General features: G+C 41.4%; 2 protein-coding genes across 4 annotated transcripts; both read left to right on the top strand.

The window, feature by feature from the left end:
* Positions 1-51: 51 nt before the first annotated feature.
* On the top strand, positions 52-8,318 carry glyr1 (glyoxylate reductase 1 homolog (Arabidopsis)). Of its 3 annotated transcripts, XM_028987748.1 has the most exons (16): positions 52-112; positions 679-715; positions 851-930; positions 1,035-1,173; positions 1,387-1,506; positions 1,853-1,936; positions 2,636-2,689; positions 3,546-3,596; positions 3,707-3,780; positions 3,885-3,984; positions 4,076-4,186; positions 4,332-4,433; positions 4,710-4,872; positions 5,909-6,088; positions 6,214-6,338; positions 6,667-8,318. In XM_028987748.1, the coding sequence occupies exons 1-16, from the start codon at positions 75-77 to the stop codon at positions 6,739-6,741; spliced, it is 1,533 nt and encodes a 510-aa protein (XP_028843581.1). In that variant the 5' UTR covers positions 52-74; the 3' UTR covers positions 6,742-8,318. The 3 variants fall into 3 exon arrangements, with proteins under 3 accessions (XP_028843581.1, XP_028843582.1, XP_028843583.1); XM_028987749.1 differs by lacking the exon at positions 2,636-2,689; XM_028987750.1 differs by lacking the exons at positions 1,853-1,936; positions 2,636-2,689.
* A 90-nt stretch (positions 8,319-8,408) lies between these two features.
* rogdi (rogdi atypical leucine zipper) lies at positions 8,409-17,789 on the top strand. Its single transcript, XM_028987911.1, has 11 exons — positions 8,409-8,577; positions 11,153-11,224; positions 11,417-11,499; positions 11,692-11,746; positions 12,488-12,568; positions 12,716-12,811; positions 14,890-14,988; positions 15,074-15,187; positions 15,876-15,925; positions 16,136-16,262; positions 16,637-17,789. The coding sequence occupies exons 1-11, from the start codon at positions 8,542-8,544 to the stop codon at positions 16,676-16,678; spliced, it is 855 nt and encodes a 284-aa protein (XP_028843744.1). The 5' UTR covers positions 8,409-8,541; the 3' UTR covers positions 16,679-17,789.
* Positions 17,790-17,932: the final 143 nt, after the last annotated feature.

Raw genomic sequence — 17,932 nt, forward strand, 5'->3', positions numbered from 1 at the left:
GGCGGCGCGCTGTTTAAGTGGGTGTGTTCGTGCTCTTTCCCTGGAGCCACTGCGCCGTTTCAGTGCATTTTAAGATGGCGACCGTGCATCTGCGGATCGGGGATTTGGTGTGGTGAGATCTCCTGCCTTAACGTCTCGAAAGAATCCGCAAACGCCCTCCGCGTCTCCCCGGCCACAATGCGGACGGGTCTCGGTAGCGAGAGTGCGTACGGTGTTGGTCGTGTCGCACTGCCGTGCCGATCAGGAGCGCTCTTACTGTACTTGTCGGGTCAACCCAAACAAACCACTTCACGGGCTGTAGCGTTCCTGGCTAACCAGCTAACTAGCCGCGGAACTCCACACCAACGAGCGCAGCGTCGCCGAAAAGCCCGTTTGCCCTCGATTGGTTTTGCGATTATATCCCCCTGTGGCGCGTGATGTGGTTTCTGATTTAAGATTTTTTGCGGGATTTTTAGCTTCCGCTGGTTCGTGTTTATGAAATTCGAGTCGCTAGCTAGCTGGAGTACGGCGAACGGGCTCGGAAGCTAGCCAGTCTCCCGTCTGGTTGCGCTGAGACGCTCTCCCCCTCGTCTCATTTCGTAATATTAATACTTAATACGGCCCGTTGTTTGGTTTTGTGTCGAGTGAGAAGTAGTTTTTGTTATCTCGTCACCTCCCTCTGGTCTTGTTTTTTTTCAGGGGAAAGCTGGGACGCTATCCACCTTGGCCAGGAAAGGCAAGTTACGAGTGACCTTACAAATCGCTCTGTTTTTTTTTACAGCTTTGAATTACGTTTGCACAAAAAAAGGGGAACTAGACTAGGTTGCTGACTCCACTTTGTTTCACCAACTCCCTTTTTGTAATTTCACAGATTGTCAGTCCTCCGAAAGACCTGAAAAAGCCAAGGGGCAAGAAATGTTTTTTTGTCAAGTTCTTTGGAACTGAAGACCAGTGAGTGTTCACAAATATTCCTTTTCGTGTGTGTCTTTCTTTCCCCCCCCCCCCTCTCCTCTGTGTTACAATGCCTGCTCTGTGCTTTCCCGTCCTTTATTTAGTGCCTGGATAAAGGTTGAACAGCTAAAGCCGTACCACCCCCACAAGGAAGAAATGATCAAGATAAATAAAGGCAAGCGCTTCCAGCAGGCGGTTGATGCTGTGGAAGAGTTCCTGAAGAAAGGCAAAGGGAAAGAGCAGGTATGGTGTCGTTGTTCACAACTAAACACTTAGTGATGAAGGGTAGTGTTCACCATGAAATCAAAAAGTGCTCTGAAGGTCTGAGCTAAATCGCCTTCTGTTTGTGTCCCTTTATCAAAGATGCTATCTCTTTAATAATCATGTTTGTATGTGTCAGTTTCTGTGGTTCTTCTTAGGATGTGACGTAAAGTTATTCTGTTATTGGTTGCATAGGGTTCGCACTCTGATGACAAGAAGTCCGCGGATGGGAAAGGACGAAAAGCTGCTGCAAAGCCTATGAAAATCATTGAGGAAGATGACGAAGATCCCTTCAAAGGTGGCTCTTCAGACAAAGTGAGTTAATGGCTCAGGAGTGTGCGCGCACAGAGCAAAACAAGTGGCCTTGGTGTTTCACTGGGCCTGTGAAAGGCTTTAAATAACAAGGACAAGTTCTGGCCTTTGCTAGAAACACCATTTCTTTTGCACCTGCTCTAGAATCAAGTTGGAATCCCCCTTTCTCCCATCTTTTACTATGAATCATTCAAAACATTTTATTTATTTTTATTTCATGAGCAGTGACTACTTAGTCCTTTAGGACTTTCTGAACAAAACCTAGTTTGTTTGTTTGGTTTTATTAGGCACTTGAAATGAATATTAGTCAGTGTAAGCACAAGGTGAATGTATCTCTCTTTCCCTGAAGGATTTAACTGACTCTGACCCTGAACCGTCCTCTGTTCAACCGCTGGTTGCTGGAACAGTCTCGGGATTCAAATGGGATAGCAGTGTAGGTGACCCATTCACCATTTGCCCATTGCTTGATCTGTTAATACAGCTGCTCCCTTGAGGCAAACATGCTTGTGTGTGTGTGTGTGTGTGTGTGTGTGTGTGTGTGTGTGTGTGTGTGTGTGTGTGTGTGTGTGAGCAAATAGAATGGTCTTGCCCTGTTTAAAGGTTTTTATTTTTTATTATTGTATAATTTTCTTTTGTAAAAATGTCTGTCTGTGGTTAGGAAAATTCTATACCAGCAATGGAAAATGCCTCCAAGTTAGTCAATGTGCAAACTGGCATCTCCAACGTGTCTAAAATCACTAAGGAAAGGGCATTTTCCCCATTACTTGCCACTGTGCCGATACATGATCTATTTATCTCTTTGTAATGAACTGTGGAGCTTCAAAGGAACATTGGTCAGATTTGCAACAATCATTGTACAGTTTACAACCACAATCCGCTAAATAATCATTTGTTTATTAGTATAGTGAGGCATCTTTCCACTTTTTTTTTTTTTTTTTTTTTTTTTTAATTATAGACTTATTCTTGGTCTCATTTTACAGTTTACATTTATTTCATTGGAAATTGAGCTATTTATACAGTATGGTTAATGCTTCTTTTTCCACGTACTGTATATGGTAACTCATTTTAAGCTCTATTAGGTCAGTAAGTCTCTGTAGAGAAAAGTTTCCAATTTAACTTTTTTCCATTGTAGCCAGTAAAGGATGACCCACATTTCCACCATTTTCAACTCAGCCAGTCTGAGAAGGTAAGAGGGATCCTTATTGCTGGACTGCAGATATTTATAAATATATTTTCCCCCTTTCCTGGTGCTAGCATCGTTCTAACAGTTTTGGCCTCACTTTCTGTGCCCTGCACGGAGTATAGATTCACCTTTTCCCCCCCTGTTCTCCTTTCCAGTTTTTCTTTCCTTTCAAGGTCATAAAAGCTTTCATTATTGCGGTCTGTTCAATTGCACTGCTACTGTTGATTTAGGAATTATCTCCTTCTATTTGGATTTTTCTTTCCTCCTCTCTAGCTCTCTCACAATACTGATTGTTAGACTTGCTCATGTTGTGTATCTTCCAAATGTCACCTAAGATGCCTGTGTCACTTGATCCTCGGTGTACTTTTCCCTCTTCCCCCTATTACTCACCAGCGTCAGTGCATTCCCGGTCCCTCTGTTAACTGCAAGCTGAGCTGTGGTACAGTAGGCAAAGCCTCTGTGCCTCAGGCAGCACTTGCAACAAATGTTTGCTTTTCACTTTTCCCTTTTGCCTCCTTGCTGCTCTGTTGACCTTGTGTTTAACTGAAGTGGAGAGCGTATGGTTAGGACTGATAACTTGATTTCCTTTCCAAACTGTGACTCTCCCTAGAGGCGCACACGCCTTTTAGTATCAGATCAGCACTCGTCCAGTGGGTTTGGCCTTTTTGCCTTCTCATGAGCAAACCACTCAACTGCACGATGCATTGTGGTTTGGTTTTGGTTTCTTCAGTTCAATCCGGCATGTAGCCCATGATTTTAGCACTTACCTGGAGTCTAGCGCTCTTGGTTTGGTGTGTGTATGTGTTGGAGTGAGATCTTTAGCTTCTTCCGCTAAAATCTCTATAATCTCTTTTCACAGCCTGCTTCCTCCATGGAACCAATCAGCAAACGACTGAAAATCGTTGAGGAGGTTGGGAGTTTTATTTATTTATTTATTTTTACAAATTTACTCTTTGTAAATTAAGTGGTTTGCCAAATTACTAGACATGTGCTCCTGTATTTATTTATTAAATTTTTTAGGACTCTGGGTCCACATCTATTCAACCGGCAGACAGCACAGCAATCAATGGCAACATTACACCAACAGATAAAAGGTATGGATAGGGATTTCTGTCTGTATACAGCTCACTAAAAATGTATTTTAATATGCGAGTAATGTATTTTTGTTTTTTTTCCTCCTCCTTTCTTTCTGAAACAGGATAGGTTTTCTGGGTCTGGGGCTTATGGGTAGTGGGGTAGTTTCAAACCTCTTAAAGATGGGGCATGTTGTGACTGTGTGGAACCGTACAGCAGAAAAGGTAAAACTTTGGAAGCTGTCTTTGTAAAGGAATAAAATGAGGAAAATGTTCAAAGGATTCACTTATCTTCTCCCCCCCCCCGCCACGACAGTGTGACCTGTTCATCCAAGAGGGTGCCCGGTTAGGACGAACCCCTGCAGAGGTGGTGTCCATGTGTGATATCACTTTCTCCTGTGTGTCAGATCCCAAAGCTGCCAGAGATGTAAGTGTCACAGCTACATTGCCTTGTAAACCACCGAAAAGATCAAATACTAAAATCTTCTCAAACTCTTATCTGTTGTCAGACACTCTTTTCCTGTGAAATGTTGTTGCATAACCTGCATATTCTCTCTTTGTGTGTATGTTAGCTGGTGCTTGGGCCCAGTGGGGTTTTGCAAGGCATCAGACCAGGAAAGTGTTATGTGGAAATGTCAACTGTCGACCCAGAGACAATCATCGAGCTGTCACAGGTAACCTAATATAATAACCCACAGTTATAATAACCTCCCCATACTGACAATTTTCAAAATTTGAGGAATTGCCATATGGTTCTCTATGATACAATCAGGATGTTTTTTTAGGGAATGCATAATACATTTTATATTACTACTAGCTGATGAAAAGTTACACCTCGGTTAAGTATTTTACATCAAAACTGAATACACTAGTGTACTTCTATTATTTCTGTGCAACATCTAATGTAAAACTTGCTTTTATTACAATTAATTTATTTTTATTTTAAATAGGTCATTTCGTCCCGAGGAGGCCGTTTCCTGGAGGCGCCTGTGTCAGGCAGTCAGCAGCTGTCCAACGACGGGATGCTGGTTATTCTTGCAGCAGGAGATCGCACTGTTTATGAAGACTGTAGCAGCTGTTTCCAGGCAATGGGAAAGACATCTTTCTTCTTGGGTATGGCTCCTCCATTCATTCCTTATTTTGCACGGCACTTTGAGTGCTTGAAATTTATAGACATTTGTTTCATCCTTAAATTGGCAAACACTGTTGCAACTGTCCTTTTTTTTAAGAACACATTTTTATATTTTTGTATTTGCTTTTTTTTCCCCAGCAACTAAGCAGTTAGCAGTAGTATTGGCATAGAGGACTTGTAGTTACGATAAACACCAGGGCTGTAGACTAACGTTTTGCACTGGTGTGATTAACTAAAATGATTAGTTAGTTAGTTAAATGATTAAATAACAATCTGGTTGATGTAAAGTTCAAGAACCGCTAGTAACTGAAAATGTGTTTGTCCTTAAAGCTAAAATTAAAAGACCAAATAAATTAAATTTAAAAAAGAAAAATGCAATTATTTTATGTGCTTGAAATGTATCATCTCGACCTAATTATCTGTTGGCTGCCTGTTGCTGAAAGGCAGCGGGGAGATGGGACACTTGGTCATGCATGATTTCTGTAATTTTACTATGGCTCAGGCGATAAATGAGCTGTCAGGTGATTTAATTTCAATTGGTGCAAAAATGTATGTGGTGAAACAGAGGCTAGCTTCTGGTGATTTAATATGAAAGCAAAGTCTGAGGAGTGACACTTTTGTCCATGAAAAATAATTTAAAAACGCCTTGTAACGCTTGAAGCATGTTGTAGCAGTCATGTTGTGTAACATGTTCTACCCCAATGTCAGGTTTGGGCTTTTAAAAAGCTGTACTTGTCGGGCTAAGGTCTAACTTTTAAGGCGCAATTAATCCGTGGCTACATCTGCTTTGTCTATCTGACTGGTGCAAGCTACACACCTCTCTGTCTGACTTCCAAATGTACAGGAATATCTGGCCCATGACCAATCTTTTTTTTTTTTTTTTCTTCTTCCCCAAAACGCTGCTCCCACCTGTTCAACCTGCAATTTTTTTTTGGTCTCACTTTAGAGCTCTGTACACTGCAATTACTAAAAGCCTCTGCGTGAAGCATTTTAACCATTCCGGTTCTAATTGTTTAGGTGAAGCTGGTAATGCTGCAAGGATGATGCTCATTCTGAACATGGTTCAAGGCAGTTTTATGGCAACCATTGCAGAAGGACTGACCTTGGCTCAAGCGACTGGCCAGTCTCAACAGACATTCTTGGATATCCTCTGTCAGGGACAGATGGCCAGCACATTTGTGGACCAGAAATGCCAAAGTAAGTTATGAATATATGTTTCAGTAGATCTCACCTCGGGATGAGATTTGTGTGTGTGTGTGTGTGTGTGTGTGTGTGTGTGTGTGAGTGAGAATAACAGATCTTTTCTTGTTTCACCCTCCCAGACATTCTACAGGGGAACTTCAAACCAGATTACTACCTGAAGCATATTCAGAAGGACCTTCGGCTTGCCATTTCAATGGGGGATTCTGTTAATCACCCAACCCCGATGGCGGCAGCAGCAAATGAGGTAGCTGAGGTTTAGGATCTATGGAAAGCAGTGGTGGCCTAGCGGTTAAGGAATCGCCCCCGCAATCAGAAGGTTGCCGGTTTGAATCCCGATCCGCCAAGGTGCCACTGAGCAAAGCACCGTCCCCACACACTGCTAACCGGGCGTCTGTCATGGCTGCCCACCAAGGGTGATGGTTAAAAGCAGACACCGTTTACTGTGCTTCAGTGTTTCGCAATGACCATTACTTCACTTTCACTTCAGATTATGAAATTCTTACTCATTTTCACAATGTGACATGCATGCAGGTTTTTCCAATGTCCTATGCTTTCATTTGTTTTCTCATCAGGTCTACAAAAGAGCAAAAGCATTGGACCAGTCGGACAATGACATGTCTGCAGTCTACAGAGCTTACATTCATTAGATCTGAAGATATGCTCTTAATCTTTGGACGACGTACATCTTATTTGTTAATTTTTCTTTGTTTTTGTTTTTATTAACAATTTTTTGCCCAGGCACCATTAATGATCCTTCCCATATGCTATGGGAATTCTTTAGTATCCTACTGTGAGCACTGCACTGACTGTAATACTGCTACACAATTGCTAAGCATGAGATGGTTCTCGGTTTCTGGTGATTTGACCATTGTTGGTGTTTTGGAGTGTTCTGTTTTTATTTTAAAGTAACCCTTTGCGTGTAATGCAGTCTGAGTTTCAGAATATAAATTAAGGATTTTATTTATCATTCATAGGTTAACAGATTATTTAATTCTGATATAATTTGAAATGCATGGAATGTCCAAAATTCCATAAATGATTAAACAATTCCAACAGCACCAAGAATGCCAATGCATTGCCTTAATGTCATAGCCCAAAAAATATATATATTTATTTATTATACTTCTGACGATCACTGTCCTTTTATTTGGTGTCCTGGCCATGCATTTTCTTCTCAAAATTGTTAAAATAAGGAAGGAGGAGGGTTATTCCTGGGATATTCCAATGCCTTATAATGCAGTAATGTATTTTAAGTCCTGATTTTTGATGCAGTATAGTCATGCCACTAATATTTCATTGTAAATGCTTGTCCACCAATTTCTCACGTTGTACTGAATGGATATTGGATTATGTACAAAATTATTTTCTGTACTTTATTTTAACTGGTTTTGTTTTTAGATAACTAATTTTCAAGATTGAGCAAGTACATAACCAGGACATTATTTGGCTAATTGTGTGTTTATCCAGATTATTATATTTTTCAGGCCGATATATTTAGATGAAAATTTGCCTTAACCATTTTATGGTTTGAAGAATAATGTTAAAGGTTTGTCAAATATCTGATGGTGAGAGATTTTGGTTATGTAATAAATTGATCATTAGTTCACGTTGGACTTCCTTTTCCTGAAAGATGTGGGTGCTGAGGTTGTTTTTATTTTTTATTTTATTTTTTTCCCCAAACTTGTTTTAAATATGTAGGATACTAAATATTTTAATGCTATTTTGTTCACAAATGCCTGTGGTCAGTAAGATTTGGAAATATATGTAATTAAGAGTTTTTTGTTTTTTTTCTTTTCCCCCTTTTAGATAAGGTATTGCTGAAAATGGTGAATGAAGATATTATGTTGAAATGAAAGAATAGTTTATGGGTTTTAATAGAGAAACATGAAGTGTAAATAGCCCTTTGCCGGTTTTATGGTATGGGTTGATCCAAATGTGAATATGTATGGGCTTTCAGGCTGGACTCAATTTATTAATCATCTGGTGTCTTATTGCTGTAGATTGTTCTGTTGTGTTAGTTATTGCGATCCTGTAAAACTGTTTAATTACTGTGTGTCTTATTCACACTTGCTAATGACGTCACAATTTAAGCCCAACCTGTGTACAATACCGCTGTTCCTATAGGAGATATTTATAATTTTGTGTACACGTGAAAAATGTTTTTTTTTTTTTTCCCCGTGCAGTCCAACCAATCTTCTGATTAAAGAGACTCAGTGCTATAAAACACGACTACCTTTCATTTACTTGTCGAGCGCCACCTTCAGCCATGGAAGATGCGGGGCGTGTTCTGTAGACCGGAAGTTGGTCGGGTGGGCGGGGCTTGATTGGATGCGTGTGACCCAGCGTTACCCCTTGTGTTTTAATGTAAACAGGACGCCGTGCCGGTGAAGTGTTGGCTTTGTTATGCTAAAGTAGACCGAACGCTCTGTTCTAAACGACCCGTCACGATGACCGCGGCGAGCCAAGTGGAGAGGACCGTGCTGGTAAGCGCTTTGTCCGCCACCGTTAGCCTAGTGCTCGCTGGCTCTCCCGGGCGACGCTAGATTAAAAACACCGCATGTATTCGCCGATGGCGCATAGAACCAAAAGATGCGTCGGCCGTCGGTGACGTCGATAATTCAACACGAAGTTAAATGACTCTTAATGTCCCGTGACGGCGTTCTCGCGTGTTAAATAAACTGCTGAGCCGAGATGGGACGCTTGGCTGCTGCTGGAGGAATCATTGCGCGTTAATGATCAGCTCAGAGCCGAGGCCGCGTGTTTGCAGAGATCAGATTGGTGCTGAGCGAAAAGGAGCCTGACATTTACATTTACAGCATTTATCAGACGGCCTTATCCAGAGCGACTTACAATCAGAGCAACTCAGGATTAAGTGTCTTGCTCAGGGACACAATGGTAGTAAGTGGGATTTGAACCTGGGTCTTCTAGTTCATAGGTGAGTGTGTTACCCACTAGGCTACTACCACCCTCACCTGACGTGCACCATTCCTCCTCATCCCGTGTTTGGCAATGGGTGTCGAAAAGACGTCCTGTGGTTCTTCTTGCCGTTACATTTTTGCAGTTGTGGTCGTGTTGTTTCTTTCAAACTTCATCCTAGTAGTAACCTGGATTTAAATGACCTGGTTTATTGAAACATGCAACTGAACATACATGCTGAACCTCAAAAAGGCATCAAAGAAGAAAAATGCGACTCTTCAAATAAGCCATCAGATCACCTCTCAGACAACAAACCCAGAGAGGTATGAGAAGGCCTGAAACACAGGGGGCAGTGGTGGCCTAGCGGTTAAGGAAGCGGCCCCGTAATCAGAAGGTTGCCAGTTCGAATCCCGATCCGCCAAGGTGCCACTGAGGTGCCACTGAGCAAAGCACCGTCCCCACACACTGCTCCCCGGGCGCCTGTCATGGCTGCCCACTGCTCACGCAGGGTGATGGGATAAATGCAGAGGACAAATTTCACTGTGTGCACTGTGTGCTGTTGTGTATCACATGTGACAATCACTTCACTTTCACTTTTTCACATCACCAGTTACAAAAGCAGCGGGATTTATTCAGAAACCTCATCTCGTTAGCTGAGGAACAAAACCACTTCTTTGCCCGCTTTGAGAGAACTGCAGACACCACTACCATGTAATCCGAGCTCAGCTCACACACACTCACCCTCCAAGTAGACCAGATTTGCAGTGTGTTCCGAGCTGTTGGTCCTGACTTAAAGTTCACCAGACTTTTCAACCTCTCCCTGTCATAACCCATTGTCCCTCACTACCTGAAGTCTACAACAACAGTCCCAGTCCCCAAGTCCACCACCGTCGGTGGCCTCAGTGACCACAGACTAGTGCTGTGCAATTAATCGCAATCGGCAAAAAAAAATCACGATTTAAGCACATACGACTTCTAAAACGCTTAAGGCTGCGATTTTATCCATTAATTTATTTAGACTTTTGTTCAGAATACGTTCTTGTGTGCATGATTTTAATATGTTAACCAATCAGAGCTGACGCAGCGCACGGTCAATCACAGCTAAGCTGAGCGGGAGAAAGATGTTAACCAATCAGAGCGCACAACGAAGCTGAGAACCGAATAGGCGAGCGGGAGGAAAGAACATAAAATATGGATGCAGGTCAAAATAAAAATGATTTGGTGCCAAAGAGAAATTCAACGTCAGTCGTTTGGGAGTATTTTGGATTCAGGAGGGAGGATGTGTCACAGAGCAAGGTAATTTGCAAGACTTGTGAAATGATTATTCCAACGAAACGGTTCCAACACGTAAAACCGCGTCATAAAAAAACTGCATGATCAATGCATGTCGACAAAGACCATCAAAACAAACAAAAGCACACAGAGACAGACTGAACAAGTATCCATTGTTCAAGCATGTGCAAGCGCCGTGCCTTATGAGAACGGATCAAAACGGCACAAAGAAATTACCGACGCGATCACCTATCATATTTGCAAAGATATGATGTCTGCGCACATCGTCAGTAAAGACGGCTTCCGAAGACTAAATTAAACACTTGGCAAAAGATACCAGCTGCTATCTCGCACTCATTTCTTGCAAAAAAATCTGTTTTTTGGTTTTGATTTATGTTATTTATTGTTATGACTGGAATTGAGGTTAAATAATCTTAATTTATGTTGTCTGTTTTAAAGACAAATTTACTAAAGTTTTGGTTATTAAACCCAACACTATGTTATTTCATTGTGAAATGTTTTGTTATGCACTTCTTGTGCACTGAATACATTTAGAATGTATGTAGCTTGTTTAAAAAAGCAAAAACAGTTGCCAAAATCGCAATCGAAATATTCATTCAAAAAATCGCAATATGATTATTTTGTCCATATTGCACAGCCCTACTACAGACCCATTGCACTGACACCCATGGTTATAAAGTGCTTTGAGAAGATGGTCCCAAAGCACATACTGCCCTCCCAAAGCTAGGATGTTGTTTCCATTGCCCTCCACTCTGCCCTGCATCACCTTGTGAATCCTAGAACTTCAGTAAGGATGCCCTTCATCAACTGCAGATCAGCTTTTAATACATCTCATCCATCCGTATTTAGGAAGAAGAGTTCAACTGGCTTCTCAAAGAGGAAGTGCATGCCGTGTTGAAACAGCTGCAGGACATTTTGAAGGTACTTTGCTCCATTTATCATTTCTGAAAAAATGATTGAAAAATGGTTGTAAACGGACTTCAAACTCCCAACCCTCCCTGACTTGCCAGCCCCTAACCCACTGACCCCACAAGTGCAGCCACAATTTTGAAAGAAAGTCTCAAAGCGTTTCCTTCTGTTTCTTTCTGTTATTTGACTGTCATCGTTCAACAGGAGGCTGCAAGACGGTTTTCCATGCCTACACCAGGTCTGGAGGGCACCCTCAAACAAGAAAATTTCATTCTTGGCAGCTCAACGTAAGTCATACTGTCGGTTCGAAATTACCCAAGCTGCAAGTCATCTTTTTCACTCAACGTCTCAACTTTGTTGAGATGCAAATAATAATGCATTATTATCCAATGCTGTAAACTGGAATGAGTTGATTTGCAGCGCAATCTCCAGTTTGTCTTCATGATAATATGCTTTACGTAAATGTCATTCTTTTCCAGAATGGATCAGGTGAAAGGTGTGTTGACTTTGCAAGGGGAGGCTCTGACTCAGGCTGTAAGTGCATTGTGTAATATCTGTTTGATTGTACAGTCCTGGCCAAAAGCTTTGATTGTGACACAAATACTGGTTTCACAAAGTTTGCTTCTTCAGTGTTTTTAGATCTTTTTGTCAGTTCTTTCTGTGGTGTATTGAAGTATAATTACAAACATTTTCTTTAAGCTTTTATTGTCAATTGCATCAAATTTATGCAAAGAGTCAATATTTGCAATGTTTGCTCTTTTTTTCAAGACCTCTGCAATTCGCTCCTGGCATGCTGTCAGTCATTGTCTGGGCCAAATCCTGACTGATGGTAACCCATTCCTTCATAATCGGTGCTTGGAGTTTGTCAAAATTTGTGGGTTTTTGTTTGTCCATCCGCCTCTTCAGGATTGACCACAAGTTCTTAATTGGATTAAGATGGGGGGAGTTTCCTGGACATGGACCCAACATTTCAGTGTTTTGCACAGTGCTCCATCATGCTGGAAAAGGCTTTGTTCTTCACCACACTGTTCTTGGAAGGTTGGGATAAGTTGCTGTCTGAGGAGGTTTTGGTACCGTTCTTTAATCATGGCTGTGTTCTTAGGCAAAATTGCGAGTGAGCCCATTCTGGAGTATATGCAAATTGCCATAGTAAAAACTGAAGCAGCAAACTTTGTGAAAAAACAGTATTTGTGTCATTCTCAAAACTGTAGATTTTTTTGTGGTGGGAGTAGAGGGTGTAATTTGAATGATCACGTGTATCACTTTGTTTCGCAGGATATCAATATAAAAGTTGCTAAGAGCAGTCAAGTCATGCACTTTGCATTCCGGGATGATAAACAGTGGAAATTGCAGCAGGTAATATTTTCACAGCAGTGCAGTGAAAATACAATGCACACATCTACATATTCTGTTAATATGATGTATACAGCACTGTCAGAATTTCATGCCAAATATCTGCTAAAATAAAGTAAATAACCCAATGAATTATTAATTGTTACCTAGATTCAGGATGCCAGAAACCATGTGAACCAGGCCCTTCAGCTTCTCAGCAGCCGAGATGAAAGCTACCAATTCAAAACTGGAGCTGAAGTCAACAAGGTCTGCCTGTGTTTAGCAATGAGTGTCAAAAAGACATCTTATGTTTCTTTTTGCCGTTAATTTAAACATTTTTGCCATTTAAACGCAGAGAGGTATGAGAAGGCCTGAAACACATCACCAATTACAAAAGCAGTGGGATTTATTAAAAAACTAAACCACTTATTTGTCTGCTTTGAGAGAACTGTAGACACGACTACCATGTAAACCGAGCTCACCCTCCAAGAATACCAGATTAGTAGTGTGTTCCGAGCAGTAAATCAGAGGAAAGCTGTTGGTCCTGACTGAATACCTGGGAGTGTGCTCAAAGTCTGTGCTGATCAGCTGTCCCCTGTGTTCACCAGACCTTTCAACCTGGTAGCAATCACCTTTTCTTTTCCGGACAATCATTTTTCCAGATGCCCCAAACAATGTGAAAAGGGCCTTCATCAGAGAAAATGACTTCACCCCAGTCCTCAGCAGTCCAATCCCTGTATTTTCTGCAGAATACCAGTCTGTCCTTGATGTGTCTCTTCCTCTGAAAAGTCTTTGCCTCACTGCATGTGCAGATGCACTCACACCTGTCTCAACACCAGGAAAACCGAGGAAAGAGTCATAGACTTCCGTAAGACAAAAGCTGACCCCCGACCCTCTCCATAAGAGGTGACCATGGAGAAGGTGTCCTCCTTTAAGTTCATCCACATCTCCAAGGACCAGTCTTGGACTTCAAACACAACTGCTGTTTAGAAAGCCCAGCAGCGCCTCCATTTCCTGAGGTTCCTGGAAATAGCTGCAGACCAACCTGCTGGAGTCCTTATATCAAGCCACAATCAAGAGTGTGGTGGTGCACGCCATCCTGCATGGTACGCTGGTTGTACTGTAGCCAATAAGAAGAGACTCCAGAGGGTCACCATAACATTCCCCTCCCTGGGCTCCATCACCAGCTGTAGGTGTCTCTCCAGAACCAAGATGATGATAAACCAAGAAGGTTTGCTGTGTCTGCCAGCTTAGTGTCCAGAGCATGGAGGTGCTACCAGGCCAGTACATCAGGAGATGTGGAGGAGGCCGTAGGAGGGCAACAACCCAGCAGCAGCAGCGCTACCTCAACCTTTGTGCCAGGAGGAACAGGAGGAGCACTGCGAGAGCCCCGCAAAATGACCTCCTGGCAAGCCACAAATGTGCATGTGTCTACTCAGTCAGAAACAGACTCCATGAGGGTGGTATGAGGGCCTGACGTCCACATGTGGGGGATGTGCTTACAGCCCAACACTGCAGCACGTTTGGCATTTGCCAGAGAACACCAAGATTGCCAAATTCATCCTGTGCTCTTCACAGACAAAAGCAGGTTCACACTGAGCATGTGTGACAGACATGACCGAGTCTGGAGAAGCCATGGAGAATATTCTGCTGCCTGCAACATCCTCCAGCATGACCAGTTTGGCATTGGGTCAGTTATGGCGTGGGGTGGCATTTCTTTGTGGGGCCGGACAACCCCCCATGTGCTCGCCAGAGGTACTGCCGTTAGGTACCGAGATGAGATCCTCAGACCCCTTGTGAGACCATATACTGGTGTGGTTAGCCCTGGGTTCCTCCTAATGCAAGACAGTGTTAGACCTCATGTGCCTGGAATGTCAGACGAAGGCATTGATGCTATGGACTTGCCGCCCGTTCCCCAGACCTGAATCCAATTGAGCAGGTCTGGGTCATCATGTCATGCTCAATCCACCAGGTCAGAGGTCTGGGAGAAGATTCCTCAGGAGACCCTCACCACCTCATCAGGATTATGCCCAGGAAGGTCATGGAGGCACATGGAGGCCACACATACTACTGAGCCTCATTTTGACTAGTTTTAAGGACATTACATTAATTTGGATCAGCCTGTAGTGTATTTTTCCATATTTTGGGTGTGACTCCAAATCCAAACCTGCATGGGTTGATAATTTGATTTCCATCGATAATTTGTGTGATTTTGTTGTCTGCACATTAAACTATGTAAAAAACAAAGTATTTGGGATATCTATCTTAGTGTAATAGTGTTTTTCTATATATATATTTTTTTCTTATACTGCCACTGTAGCTGAAAGCCACTGTTGTTTTTGTAGCTCATGGATGCAGTGATGTTACAGCTGAGCCGCGCACGCAATCGTCTCACCACCCCAGCTACCCTGACGCTCCCAGAGCTGGCTTCAAGTGGCTTGATGGTAAACTTGGAACACTTCTCAAATGAATTCTCATCTTCAGAGTTCTATGTATGTATTTATTGGTCCTTTTTATGTGTCCTCTCAGAAAATGTTTACGCCCCCCATGCCAGGGGACGTGATGGTGAACTTCTACATCAATCTGAGCAAGTTGTGCTTGACTGTGTACCAGTTACATGTTTTACAACCCAACACTACTAAGGTAGGGTACTTTATTACATGCAAACATGTTCCTCATGGTACATAGAACAAAAGGTACCCAAATATTCACTTGCTGCCTAATATATCCCACTTGCTGTCAGATGCAATAGTAACTGGGCAGTGGTGGCCTAGTGGGTAAGAAAGTGGAACCCTTAATCTGAAGGTTCGAATCCAAAGCTGCCAAGGTGCCACGGTGGGGTGGTAGTAGCCTAGTGGGTAGCACACTCGCCTGTGAACTGGAAGACCCGGGTTCGAATCCCGCTAACTACCATTGTGTCCCTGAGCAAGACACTTAACCCTGAGTTGCTCCAGGGGGGACTGTCCCTGTAACTTCTGATTGTAAGTCGCTCTGGATAAGGGCGGCTGATAAATGCTGTAAATGTAAATGTAAATGCCAGTGAGCAAAGCACCGTCCCCACACACTGCTTCCCGGGCGTCTTTCATGTCTGCCCGCTGCTCACCAAGGGTGGTGTCAACATGTGCTGTGCTGCATTGTTTCTCAATGACAATTACATCACTTTCAACATGTCATAATTTTATGGCTGATTGTATTGACACAAAAAACAACAAAAAAAAAGGTTTTTGAAAAAGGACCATGTGCAAAACAAAGCATGACAAACTATACAGTGAAAGGATGTTGGTCAAATGGGATATTAATTGGTGTTTTTATTTTATTTTTGTTCTTGTAGAACTTCAAGCCAGCAGGAAGTTCAGTCCTGCACAACCCAGGAGCAATGTTGTAGGTGGCAAACAAACAAACAAACAAACAAACACACACACACACACACACACACACATATATATATATATATATATATATATATATATATATATGTATGTATGTATGTTTATTTAGCAGGAAGCAGTGAACTTGCCTTTGATACAAATTGTAAGTGAAGATAATTCCTAAAAAAATAAAAAAAAATTCAACTTGTCCTCTCTCTGGCAGTGAAATCAACAACACTAAGTTTGAGGTCAGTCATGTGCACAAAGTGGAGTGTGTTGTACCGTGGCTGAATGACACGCTGGTCTTCTTCACCATTTCCCTGCAGCTGTGCCAACAGCTTAAAGACAAGGTGGGTGTTCACTTATAAACAACAGATTTTAAATACTGTTTGTTTGGTGTAGATTTGATTTTGAGGTGTGGCATTGACTAGACAATGGAACAGGTGCGTCTTAAAACCTGTTCTCGGTTGTGTAGTTTGCCAAGAGCAACACAAACAGAGATCAGTAAAACACCAATGACCCTGATAAATTTGAAGGCTTAGGAAAAATAGTGGTGTTATGGTCATAATTCATTATAATTCAGGGTATTGCACCTTTTTTAATATTGTCCCTTGATTCAGATTTGGTGTCAAGTTGTACCTTGAGATTAATCTGTAATGATTAACATAAAACAACTTTAGGCATCATCAGCTCTTCCTAACCTGCCTGTCCTCTGCTCTTTCAGATTTCTGTGTTCTCCAGTTTCTGGAACTACAGGCCCTTCTAAGCAAAAAAATATTCAGACCAAAGGCTTTGAAAGAAACTATTTTGAGTTTGAACGTGTAGTCCATTTCAAGTGTGCATTGTTATGCTGCTTAACTATTTTACACAAAGGTGCAGTTCTGATGTTACAATAGATCCAGTTGGGATCTTCCGTGTAGAACGCATGCAAAGCTAAGTCTGTATTGTAACATCAGAGGTTTGTGTGTGAACCCCGTTTCGAGTTATTTGAAGTGTAGTTATTGTGCATTTTCAGTATTCGTTTTGTTGTCTTGTATGTCTATTAGTTGAAATGTAAGTTTTCCTGTGGACTCAATTACGTGAAAAATCTTAACTATAGCACTAATATATTATTATTTTTGTTATTCAAGCTGTGAGAATTTGTTGAATTATCTTTTTTTTTGCCATAATTATCAGTATTTATTGAAACCATTGAAAATACTTGATTCTGCATTATCCATTATGCAGTTTTATTTTCATTAACAGAGAATACATTCCATGTTCAATGTTCATCTTGAAATGTTTAAAACACCAATTACATTATGCAATTGCATTATGCAATTAAAAATAGAATGTTTGCACAAAATATACTAGAATTGTTCAGCTCACTGCATTTCCTTTCATGTGCAGCAGCACGGAAATCTGAACCTTTTGAAGACCATGGAGACGACCACAGCTTTTGAAGGAAAATGTATTTCAGGACGTTAAAAACAAGGAGTTTTTATATGGAATCGAGAAAACTGGAAATTTCCATTTCATTTAGTTTGTATTATCAAACGTACACAGGAACATGTACTTGCATATTATATTTTTAATCTGCATTGTTTTTGCACTTTTTTTTTTTTTTTTTTTTGTTATTTGCATCATTCCAAAGATTTTTTTTCTTTCCATAATAACATTCCAAAAAACACTATAATGCAGATGTGGCTGTACGTGATGGTTCTGTATATTTATTTATTTAGTATATATCTTTATGGTCTTGAGTTGTGATGTCCTGCTTGCATCTGTTCATTAGTTTAAAATCCTGGTCATTGATTTATGTGTCTAAAATTTATTTTAATTGAATGTGGCCCACAGAGAAACATTATGCTGTTGAATAAAGAAATAAATAAAACAAATGGGATGTGTGTCTTAATTTACGTATTTACTTTTTATCATGTAATTGCATCAGCTTTTGTCCATAAAGTATATTTCTCAGAAAACTAAGCAGTTAGCCTGAAGTCGGTCAAGTTTTTGTTCTATAAATATTCCAGAAAACGCA

The sequence above is a fragment of the Denticeps clupeoides genome, chromosome 7 (assembly GCF_900700375.1).
Source record: "Denticeps clupeoides chromosome 7, fDenClu1.1, whole genome shotgun sequence".
Classification (NCBI taxonomy): domain Eukaryota; kingdom Metazoa; phylum Chordata; class Actinopteri; order Clupeiformes; family Denticipitidae; genus Denticeps; species Denticeps clupeoides.